General features: G+C 42.7%; 1 protein-coding gene across 2 annotated transcripts in view; it reads left to right on the top strand.

Annotated features, from left to right (window-relative positions):
* Window positions 1-12,003, top strand: part of C5_1H8orf34 (chromosome 5_1 C8orf34 homolog) — a 1,018,772-nt gene that overhangs the window by 757,681 nt on the left and 249,088 nt on the right. For both annotated transcript variants that reach the window (XM_085605488.1, XM_085605487.1), the window contains exon 10: window positions 9,629-9,708. In XM_085605488.1, coding sequence (XP_085461614.1) covers window positions 9,629-9,708 — 80 coding nt within the window. The remainder of the gene's footprint in view (window positions 1-9,628; window positions 9,709-12,003) is intronic.

Raw genomic sequence — 12,003 nt, 5'->3', positions numbered from 1 at the left:
TGCTGCACAGTCGATGCCGCACCCCTAAGTTCCTCAGCCGCACCGAACAAAGGTTCATCCTCGCCCCCTGCAACTTGACCCTCACAGGGACGGGGTCTCACCACAGTCCCATACCAGGATGAAGTCAATTCTCCATGCCGCCAGCCCATCTCCTTTGCAGCTGCAATATACTTTATGACTGCGCCGCCAACGTAGCCACAGTCAATCCTTGCCGTGTTTCTCTTCGGCTACCAAAGGACTCAATGACCCTCGGGCGTCCCCATGCCAAAAGTCACCTGGGCCTCCTTCTACCTTTTGGACCTGCAACTCAACTGGTTCCAAGTTGGGGGGGGCGTCACAGGATCACAGTCCACTCAGGCCATGGCTGCCAGAGTCGTGCTATCCATGCGCACTTTGGCCGCGCCCCCCGTTACCATCTTTTCATCTTCAAATGTCTGCACCAACAGTTGGAACAACATACTGTCCGTTATCATCGGTTAACTAAATAAATATAATTATGCCCAAAAGAGAATGGATGCTAACACCAAACTCCTTTGGAGAGTGGCAAGTAATAGTAGAAAAACAATTCTGTTTACCTTGAACATGAAATCACCTGTGAATAGTCACCGATACCTTTATAACTCACAAATCTACATTATAAATACACCTGTGACTTTCTTCCTGAAATTCAAACATCTTGCAAGACATTACTGTGGCTATCACTCATCCTTACCATGTTATTTTCCTGTGTCCTCAATGATGGTCTGAGTCACTTGTGCTGATATAAAGCTAGATAGGTAATCAGGTAACTCTCAATATGCATAAATACATATGGATACTGTTCATGCGCTTTGAAATTCCTCTGGGTCACCCTGCTGTCACTTCTTAAGGCAATCTCACTCTTGCTTTACAAAACGGCTCTTCTTTTTCACTCATGTTGACTTGCAGATGCTATTCAAGACAATCTTAGTCTTGAAGAGAGCCCTGTTCAAATTCCGTAAAGCAGATCATGCTCCAGCTGTTCCCAGCAGCTCCATCCCAGGCCATGATGGCACTAAAAAAGCCTCCACACTTGCTGGCACATCTGGCAGTACCAGACAGCCTGAAATTCAAATCCAAAAGACACACAAATGATGGACCAAAAGCAGAACAAATCAGACATTCACCTCCAGTCAAGAGATCTGGGTTAAATCCATTGTTCTTTTGCCCACCATGCCACCCCAGTTTAGACCCAGCTATATGCAAATCAGTCTTGACCCTGCTCCTCTTGGGAACAGTCAAGCCCGAACTGCCAAGCCAGGTCCTCCCTGGACCAGAAACAAGCACTGTGGGTCCGGTTTTGTAGTATCCTCCCTCATTAGCCATGAGACCTTGAATCCAATGGCACAGTGAGCCTGGGACATATTCAAGAAGCGCTTGTACTGGAATTCAAGCAGTAAGAGGCAACACACTAGTTAGAAGGTGAGAGTATAAGGAGAGTGTCTATCAGGACTGGTCTTCATAGTACACAGGTGCTGTGGCTAATAAGCGCTCCAAAACGCGGGCTACCGAGGATTTTAGTAACCACTGCTACAAGCACAAAACATGAAATAGAAAGTAAACGTCGCTAGACCTACTTGAATCTCTGGGTATTGTGGACAAGCTGCCAAGGCCTAACACCATGGAAGTGGTCTAGAGCAAGTGCAGCTATTGTACAACACACTGCTCACAGTTGTGATAAAGAACGAATGTTCAACCAAGGTCGTGTTTTACACAGCATGATTAATAACATCTCATTATATAGGAAACCTATTTACAGTATGAACAGTAGTAAACTGTAACATGTAACACATAAGTAAATTTAGAACAATAATCTCATCTAGAAACAGGTATTTGAGTAAAGGAGATGGTAAAAGCACTGTGCAGAAGTGAATCCAGAACCAGAGGCTAGACACTCTATATGTTTGCAGAGCTTTAATGTTTGCGGAGCCCTATATTTTCCCAAACTCAAAACACTGCGAGACTGGGAGAAACACAGCAACAATACAGTGTAGTATGGAAAGGTTTATAGGTTTAGCCAGAGTTGATAGACAGCTACCATTCATGAATCTATTCAATACAAGGGTGCTATCACATTGGAAGATCAATATCTCTTGCCACAATAATTACTTTGTAGTGATATGGTGACAGATAAGGTATACAAACTGTACCCTGAACATGCAACAACAATTATTGTTACAGTATACCTTTGTACCAGCAAAGAAACGTGGGGCAGTAGTTTGTGCATGCTTTACTGAGCAACAAGGGCAGGTATGGCTTCACCCACAACCAAGGTTTCAAATCCACAAGCAAACACGCCTTGCAAGAGGCCCCAAGGTCTCTAGCCCTCTGGCTAGTCAGCTGGTTGCTGGACCACTACACTCAACAAACTTGTAGAAGAGAAAGAAAATAATAAACATAGGTGCATTGAAGGGTGTGGTCGTCAGGCAGAGTCACCACCACCCACCTACCTCACCTGTGGTTTGTGCCATTAGATCCCTGAGAAGGCTACCTCCATCTCTGGTGAGCGGTTTCAGCGGCTCAACATTTGTGTTTGGCCATCAGTTGTTATTGTGGTTAATTATACACAGGCCAGCAGAGTTCACATTTGCTGTATGTATTTTTCAAAATGTTTGCATAGAGTACTCCAGAGAGGACTGCTCATAATGTTCACAAAACATTAAATTCATTCAAATAAATTAGAAGGGCCCCGCATCTTTCCAATGCCTCTAAATGTAATTAAATTAGAATGCCAGAAGACAATTTAGGGTACCCCATTCAGTACTCAACAGTGTGGCCCTATGGAGCACCATTCTGAAGTATGAGGGCCCACTGGGGATTAAAAGCACCTCATGATGTGGATGTAAATTGTAATTGAAAGACAAAATGGCAGTGATGGTACATGTAATAAACTGGATTATTGGCTCAAGGGGGTGGAAACCGGCTTCAAATAGTAATCACAATCCTTGTCCGGGTAAACCACAAAACTCATTAAATAAACCTAACTAAACATCTGGTAGCTTGGCACAAGCCCAGTCAGGCTTAACTTAGAGGCAATGTGGGAAGTATTTATGCAGCAGTCAAACAGAACTAAAATGAAAAAAATAACACAAGGAATATCCCAAACCTATTTAGAAAAATAAAGTAAACTTTAATAAATAAAATGAGAGCTAAATGACAAAAATCCCATCAGTAAAACTGGAGTTATGAGGTTTTAGAGTTATGAGTAGAAATAACGCCAAAAGATGCGAAGCGACAACTGCAGGTATCTGGTTGCTCTGGATCGGGGAAAAGTCACAAGTTCACTGGAGCACGAACTGGATCGAGGATCAGGTTTGTTCGGCTTGAAGTTTAACCTTCTGAGTTTGATGCAAAGATGGTGCAGCTCAGCTCTGTGGGGCCCTGTGTCATCCTGCATTGCACTGTGTTGAATCCGGTGAGGCTTTCCGTCGAGAGTTTTGTGACTTTGGGGCTCTGCATTTTCAGAGCTGGGTCCAGTGGAGGCTATGTTTAAGAATTGTGCTGCTCTCTGGGGCTCTGTGCTTTATTGCTTTAGATATGGTTAAACCTTAAATTATGTGAGTGAATTACATTCTGACTCCAGCCAAGGGTCAAGGACCTTGAGGCCAGCACTTGAAGGTCAGGACTTCCTCTCACAGAGGCCAGACGTGTGCATCAGGTCCTGTTTTATCTGGTTGGATAGAAAGCAGGAAAGGCCTCTGTAAGTTGTTGTGCTCCTGTAGCTCAAACAGGAGGTCAGCCAACTGATCCTTGGAGTCACGTCTGAGGTCCTGTGTACAAGATAAGTAGTTCCAGCCTTTCTTCGGGCAGTAGGACAGCTCTTCTTTGGTCTAGGAGTGTTCTGATTTCATGTTCTGAAGATGACACTTTTATACTCAGGGCCAGCCTGTGGGTGGGGAATATCCCTTTTCCCCCTATGTTTGCCTTCAGCTTGTCTAGTGAAAGAAAGGGCAGGCAGGCCCAGGTGTCAGTTGCATCTGCCAGTGACAGGGCAGGTTTCTTCTTAAGTCAGAGACCCTGGACTACTCTTTGAGGTATCATGAGGGCAAATAGGCCATCTTCTTCCCAGGCATCCTGGCTGGAAGACCCTCACCTCGCCACACTCAGGCCTCTTTTGTCCACTCTCTGAGAGAATACAATTCACACCACAGGAGGGTCATTACCAGTCATGTGACCCTAAATACTGCCAGGAAGGCATATTTGTCTTTCTAAAAGTGGCATTTCCAAAATAGTAATTTAAAATCTGGCTTTAACGCTAAAGAGGATTTTAAATGACAATTAAAATGAGTGGAAGAAGTTTTTTGTTAGCTGTTCCCAAACCGAATTTAAAACGTATTAAGTGTATTAAGGTAAACCAGTGTTAGTGTTTGGGAAGCTAGTCCTACCACAGTGAAAAACGACTTTGGTTTTTTTTCAAAGCCAGGACTTGTAAAACCTAGGTACATAAGCCCTACTTTTTAAATACCATGCACCCTCTCCTATGGGCCTTTAGGGCCTACCTTCAGGCTTACTAATAAGTATTAAAAAAAGGAATGTTGGGGCCTGGGAAAAGGTTTATTTTAGCTGGTTTTAGCTGGTCGAAATATAAGTTTTAGAGATTCACACATGAGGGTGTGAACTGATGCCGGAAGACATCGCTGTACTCCTGTAAACCTCCATCCACGGCCACACTAAGTTTAGACCAAACGTCTAAGTTTACCTTTGTGAATCGGGCCCCTTGCTGGGTAACTATGGAAAATGTCCTTTCAGATAATGTGTGAGGCAATGTGTGAGGCATTAAGGTTCTTTATACGAGTGACCCTAATAGACTTATCCCATTCCACCCAATTCTTCACACAGTGGCCTCAGCCTAGTGAAAGGCTCCTAAACTGATGGCAGTGGACTGGCAGCTGAATATGGTACAATGCTGTAATAATGATGTGGGAAAAAGTACCCTACTGGCTGGGGTGGGAAAAGAGGGGTATATGCTCAATAACGAATCTGTTTATTTACTGGATCCAATGACCTTTGCTTCATTCCAAGAACAATTTAAACTACAGCCACAGCAGTTTGGGGACTACCAACGACTGGTCAGATGCATAAGCAAAGCAATAGGCCCAATGCAGACAGGGATACAGTAATCACCGATCCTGGAGTACCTGCGCAAATGGGGCACATATAAGGCAGTCAACTGCACAATTAACTTGACTCCCAATTCTCCAACCACACCTAGCAACAACTAAAAGTTTGGTGGGTGGTCTGCATGACTGCAGACACCCTACTCAGATGAGGTTTGGTAAACCTTCTAAAAACACATGACAAACCATCAAAAGAAACTTGCTTGAAACTGTGCTATTGCACAATCATGCATAAATAGCATACAGCCTCTTGCTGGTGATGTGGATCACCGGATAGGGATATTGTACACGTGACTTGGGAACACCCCAAAAAACAGCTGTTTTTCAAATAGAATGGGTTCAAATAGAGAACAATGTGAGAGAAACTCTGAACACAGCGGGATGCCTGAGATCCCCCACATTTCTTCTTCATGACCTCAATCTCTACCTAGAATATGGAAAACTGACTTATACCCATCTCTTGACTCTTGGATGCAAGAAATGTGCAAGGTACCCGACTATGAGTGGGTCATTGCTACTCTCAATGACCAGCTGGGTAAATTCAGGGAAACATGGAGTGGTTTCATTAGCGATCTTTGCGTTGCCTTCAGCCGTGGTCGGTAGTAGGAGTAACTGCAGGGCGGTGACGTGGGGAGGGGAAGGGGCAGGGTGGGGGGTAGTAAACTATGGATTACAGAGGTTTACAGGCAGGTTAACATATAAATTAATAAAACGAATTTTGTTGCGTGCACTGCATCGCATTTGGGGATGCAGTGCATGCAACGAAATTCGTTTTATTAATTTATATGTTAACTTACCTGTAAACCTCCGTAATCCATAGTTTACTATCCCCCACCCTGTCCCTCCCCCTCCCCACGTCACCGCCCTGCATTTAGTCCTACTACCGACCGCGGCTGGTTTGCCTTCCCACCTTTTCATTGCCTCAGTGGATCACACTGGCACCCACAATAATCTACTGGTCACGTCAACATCTTTATGCTATGCAAACTTGAGAGGCCTGCACCTGTGAAGAATCTCTACAAACCCCACATTGAGAGAGGCATATGGGGTACAAGACACAAGTATTATGGGCATCAGATTTACAGGACAGACCCAGGCGCTATGACGTAGATTGGTTCATGGTGTGCTGCATTCCCCAGATTTTATTCACCAGAATTTCAATGATAGAACTAGTTCTATTGACTACTGCTGAGACATGGTAGACCAGGCCCTACAACCTTGTAAAACACCACACATGCCATATGCCTTGAAGTGGTAGTAACTACATTAGTGAACAAAGACGATTCAGGATTTTAAAGTATGGCCTAATTAAGAGATGATTAGTGATGTTAAATGATTCAATATGGCAAGATAATAGGACCCATATTATTTGTACATTTTGTGTTCACATTTTGTAGATGGTATTGGCTGTAGAAAGTGACCTTCGAATCCTAAGGCCTATAGATCCACTTTACACACGTTTAATGATTTTGTGTAACTCTTTTCAGTAGTTTTTGAGAAATTAAGGTTCCGAATATTTGTCTATTTCACACTCTGGAGGAGCCACTAAGCCAACAGATCTAGAGATCATTTCTGATTGACTGCCACCAAATCAACAAAGATATGTCAGCAGCCATTTCAGAACTCGGGACTCAGTCCACTGTCTCGAAAATAAGTAAAACAAGCATTAGTATACCAATAGGGCTCGCATATACAAGAACTATTCACCTTCTCAATGCTTTTTTAGCCATGTTGCATAGCAGCATGGCCACTGTGCAACAGGGAAGAAAGTAAATATAAAAAAGTGCTATCACATGGCCAGCGTGGACTGAGTCATACTACTGTTATTTTCATTTGTGTCAGCGATGTTGAAGATACAGAAAATAAAAGCACTTTCATGCTGTCATAGCATTTTTTTTATTGTGGCGGGGTCTGGAGTAAGAAGGACACAGTCCAGAGTTGGGAGGGGCAAGCAAGGACAAGGGTGATCTATGGTGAGAGCTACGATGGGAGGAGGAAGGCAAGCAACAATTGAGGAAGCAGCAGGTTGTGAATGGGTAAGCAATGGGCGAGTAAGAAGTAATTGGAACGTCGAAGGAGGATGCCATAACGGGGGTCGGGGGATGGTCAAGCATGGACAGAGAAAGGAGAGTAAATCTATGAAAGGAGGGGGAGGCAAGTAATGACAGGGGAAGGCAACAACATGGGCTAAGGGGAGAGGGTTGGTGGACGGACAAGCAACAGGGGGAGTAAGCAGCGATGGGGAGGTAGTGGAAAGGATGGGGAAAAGCAACCATGGAATACAGGTGGGGTAGGCGGCAGTAGCCCCTCCTTTTATTATTTACTGCTCTGAGCAAGGAGTGTCCCATAATGCCCTGTGAGGGCTTTTAAAAAATATTTTTGGATCTTCGTTATGCCCTTAGGATGGGCAGGGGCACCACCAAGAATTATTTTGAATGTTCTGCAGGGCTGCTGGGTGGGCAGCAGCGCCCCAGCAACATAAAACAGCACAGTAAGCCTCCTGGGTCATTGAGTTCATGACCCCAGGAGAGCATACCATAGTTTTTGAAAGCACTCCGAGCTGGAGTTGTGTGCTATTCGGTTGGAGTGCAAAGACCTCTTGTGGCTGGTTCCATAGCTGCTTTTTGTCCCCTGAAAATTGTTAATGACTCGAAGACATGTTTTTTTTTTATAATGCTTTATTGAAAATATAATCACTATTATTAAGCATTGCAATATGTTGATTTATGAACTATACATTTCATTATAGATATTGGTTACTTTTAGACAAAGCCAATATGTCTATTTATGTATATTGATGTTCAGACCCGTTTATAATGCCAATAAGCCTGCCTTACATAAAATGACACCTTTTCTATTATTACAAGATATAATCAGCTGAGTGCGATGGGTTGGGGCGCCCAAGGGGTGGTTTGGTGTAGGGCCTGAAAACAAACCAGGCCATGTTCTCAAGTCTCGACTGCACACGGCGATGGATGTATTTCTTTACTTACAGAAGAAACATGAAAATTCACAGAAACAAACCACCGGGCAAAGTGAAGTTATAGTTGAGAATTGTAGCCATATCTAACTTTATATTAAAAAACAAACATTAAAAATTCATGAAAAAAACTAATGTTAAAGTGACGTTATAGCTCAGTGAAACTGTCAGTTGAAAGATACCGTTTGAAACTAACAAAGCCACTGAAATTCACCAATTATAGTTATCTCAAGTAACTATAACTCATGCCCTAAGGTAACTATAACCTACGCCCCTGCCACACACAGTGTTGTCATCCATTATGTCATGTCAGATTCTGCAGTGATGTTATCAATGATGTCATAGAACATGTCATGAGTAATGTAATATGCGAGGTATTTAGCTGAGTGCACTCGCTTTTCTTGTCACTTGCCATAGAAGTATGGTTTAAAGTAGGGGTTATTTTTATTTTCTAGTTACTCCCTTAATAACATATTTGTTAATTTAGATGCTTATTGTGTACAATTTTTTTATTACCTTTATATTAAAGATATTGCAACAATGATTAGAGCAAGTCACTCTTTTGTACACAGAACCCTGTATCACTAAACAGACTTGTATGGCCCAAGATCTTCCGATAATGTACAGTTGATCTCATCCGCGGCCCGTGTAGGTAAGAGCGGTGGGGCCAGGTGGGGGGTGAAGAGTCAACGGACGATGAAGAAGGGAAATTAAATAAATAAATAATTTTTCCTCTACATCGTCCATCGAAATCTCCCCCTCCACCAGTCCCCACCGCCCTACCGCTCCTACCTGCATGGGCTGCGGCTGGTTGAGCTGCAACTGCCCGTAGTAGATTATGGCCCCAATTTATAATTTGGAAGCAACTGAAAAGCATCCATTTCTAGAGAGCACTAAATACAGAGTAGAATGCTCCAGGTGAATTCCCCCATCTTGTGAGTATTATTGTTGATTAAATTCAGCCAGTGGGTTCCATTCCGTAGTTTGTGTCTCACAGAGATGGAAGGATCTTCTGTTCTCCAGTGCAGATGCCAGAAGCCTGCCTGGCAAGAGGCAGCAAATAGGTTCACTGTTGGTACAGTAAGCTGCAGTAACCTAAGGTTATTGTAATTATGCGCAGACCCTCAATGTCTTCTTGTCTTGTGCAACTAAATATGTGAATGGCCGCTTTGGCATGGCCTGTTGCTTGCTTAATTGAAAGTTGCTGAATTTTTGATCCTGTACACAACAAAGAGAGCCCTATCGTTGTGATCCCATCGGCCTGTGCTTGAATTTTTGTTATTGCTTAAAGTGTGGTTTAATTAGAAACACTAGCCCTTGTTACAGAAGGCATCACTCATCGTAAAATCTTTTCAAGGGACACAATATAAATTCTATTTGGAGTGTAACCCAAACCCCGATCTGTCACCTGCCTTTAAAATGTGGCAGCCCGCTTGGAGCTTGACAAAGTCGAGAGATTAGTCGTGGCGGCCCGTTCTGCGGATGTGACATTGTGGGTTTTTTTCTGTCTCAGGAACAGCTTCGGTGCCTGGGGTGGAAACGCACATGGAAGACGAGGAGGAATTCGAGAGCGCTTCTCAAGTGACAGGACCTGTAAGTAGACCGAGTTACTGACACCCTTTGTAGGCCCTTGGAAGAGGAGCGCAGGGCACAGTGGAATGCAGCACTGGCAAAATGTGTATTGCAATAACATTTATTTACTATTACAGTCTGCTAACTTTACATACCGCAACTTTACATGATATTCTTGCACGTCTGAAATGATATATGTGCACCTTTCCCATACAAATTCAATGATCTCCTCTTAGCTAAGTTCTCAACTATCATGCCCTATTTTGGAAAGGGGGGGGGGTGAAAAATTTAGCAGCACCCCTCCCCCAAGAAGATGACCTATCAAGAAATGTATTTTACCTCTGCCTCTAAACCCATTATTTAAATTTCAAACACTGTGAATTTTAAGCGGGATCTTTGTGTCTGTCTGAATCCTACAGGTTAACACATAGGGTTGAGTTATGGAGTGAGACACGTCACATTAAAGAATGTAGGTATATGAACTGTGAAACCTCATCCCACTGAACTGTCACATGGCTAGCCGGGCAGTCCAGAAAAGATACTGTGTACTTTAGGTCATATTTAGAAGAGCATGTGGTTTCCCGTGCAACTGTAATAACAAAAGATGGGCTACAATGTTTACATTAGCTCAAGTACTATTTCATATGTTGTTGCGTCTGCATTTTAAAATAACCAGTGCTCTTTAGAAATAGAATTTATGGTATAAATATGAATATTATATGTGAGGCATATGCACACGTAACTTAAGAAAGTGCATTTAGAATTGTAATTTGTGTTACATTAACTCAATGATATTTCACATGTGATAATATCATTATTGGACACTGGCCTCGATTTCAAGCGCCCTGATTAATTCTGATATTTGTGGTAAAGATAATTGTTGTGCAACTCACCTTATTGGATTGTATTAAGCGTGATAATTTTCGCATCTGACACCGGGGCACTCCTAAGTGTGATGTTATGTTACGTTACGAGGTTTGTGGATCTTACAGATATTGCACAACTGAACCCAAACACGAACACAACAAATACATTACAAGACTTCTATTTAACAAACAAACATCAACCACCATTCCAAACCCGGAGTAAACTTTACCTAAAAAACATCCAGGACATCTTACAGCTCATGTACCTCAATATAGTGGCAACAAATCTATACGTTTTCATACAGTTTCAAATAAACTGGGTTGGCCATTTGACATGTCACCTCATCCTATTTTTTAAGTGAAAGCCACCTTCCTCCACTTTTACCTTTATTTCTTTCCATTTTCTCATCCTAACACTTACAAGCAGGTGCTCAGTCATCTTAAAGAGCTGAGAATCTACTTGGAATTGCTCTGACAGGAACATGACAGGTTCAACAATTCTCCCACTCTCCAGACCATGATTCGAAAGCCATTGCTTAGGTTAGAAATATCGTACAGGCTGAGACAACAGAGCTCCTTTTCAATTTACAGTGGCGCCCCAGATTTAGGCAACAGATATTTCACGTTGATGCACGAATCACACAGGTCTAGGGGCCACATGTATTAGCCAATTTTGCTCACGCAAACGGGTTGATTCGCAGAATCAGCCCGTTTGCAATCGCAAAAAAGGCTTTTTACATGTATAGAACCTATTTTGCGATTCAGTAACCTGTTACCGAATCGCAAAGTAGGTTTGCGATTTTGTATTTGGAAGGGGTGTGTTTAAGGCGTCCCTTCGTAATACTGAATCTCCTCGATATGTAGGCATGTTCTGTGACAGAAATGTGGTCGCAGAACATTCACATTTTGCCATCTACCTCGCAAATGGGAAGGGGTCCCGAAGGGACCCTTTCCCTTTGTGAATGTATGCAAAAACTTTTTTTAAGAGCAGGCAGTTGTCCCACGGATCACTGCCTACTCTTAAAAAATGAAAATAATTCTTTTTTTTTTTCTAAACGCAATCCATTTTCCTTTAAGGAAAACGGCCTGCAATAAAAAAAAAACGATTGCTTTATTTAAAAGCAATCACGGACATGGTGGTCTACTGGCCCCAGCAGGCCACCATCTCCATGATTCTAGCGCTTCCTAGGGGGTCGCAAATTGCGACCTACCTCATTAATATTAATGAGGTAGGTTGATTTGTGACCCCCTATGAATCGCTTGGAGTTTCATACATTTGTAATAGCAATTACCGAATGGCGATTCGCTGAAAATCATAATTAGGTATTCACTATTGCAAATGTTGATACATGTGGCCCTAGATCTCAAACATTAGCTACACATAGTGATAACAGGATCATAAAATCTATGACTATAAATCATAAAATGCCTCCATATGAGCCATTTGCGA

This window comes from Triturus cristatus, chromosome 5_1 (assembly GCF_964204655.1).
Source record: "Triturus cristatus chromosome 5_1, aTriCri1.1, whole genome shotgun sequence".
Lineage (NCBI taxonomy): Eukaryota > Metazoa > Chordata > Amphibia > Caudata > Salamandridae > Triturus > Triturus cristatus.
The sequence above is the reverse complement of the archived record's forward strand: the minus strand, read 5'-3'. Positions and strand labels throughout refer to the sequence as shown.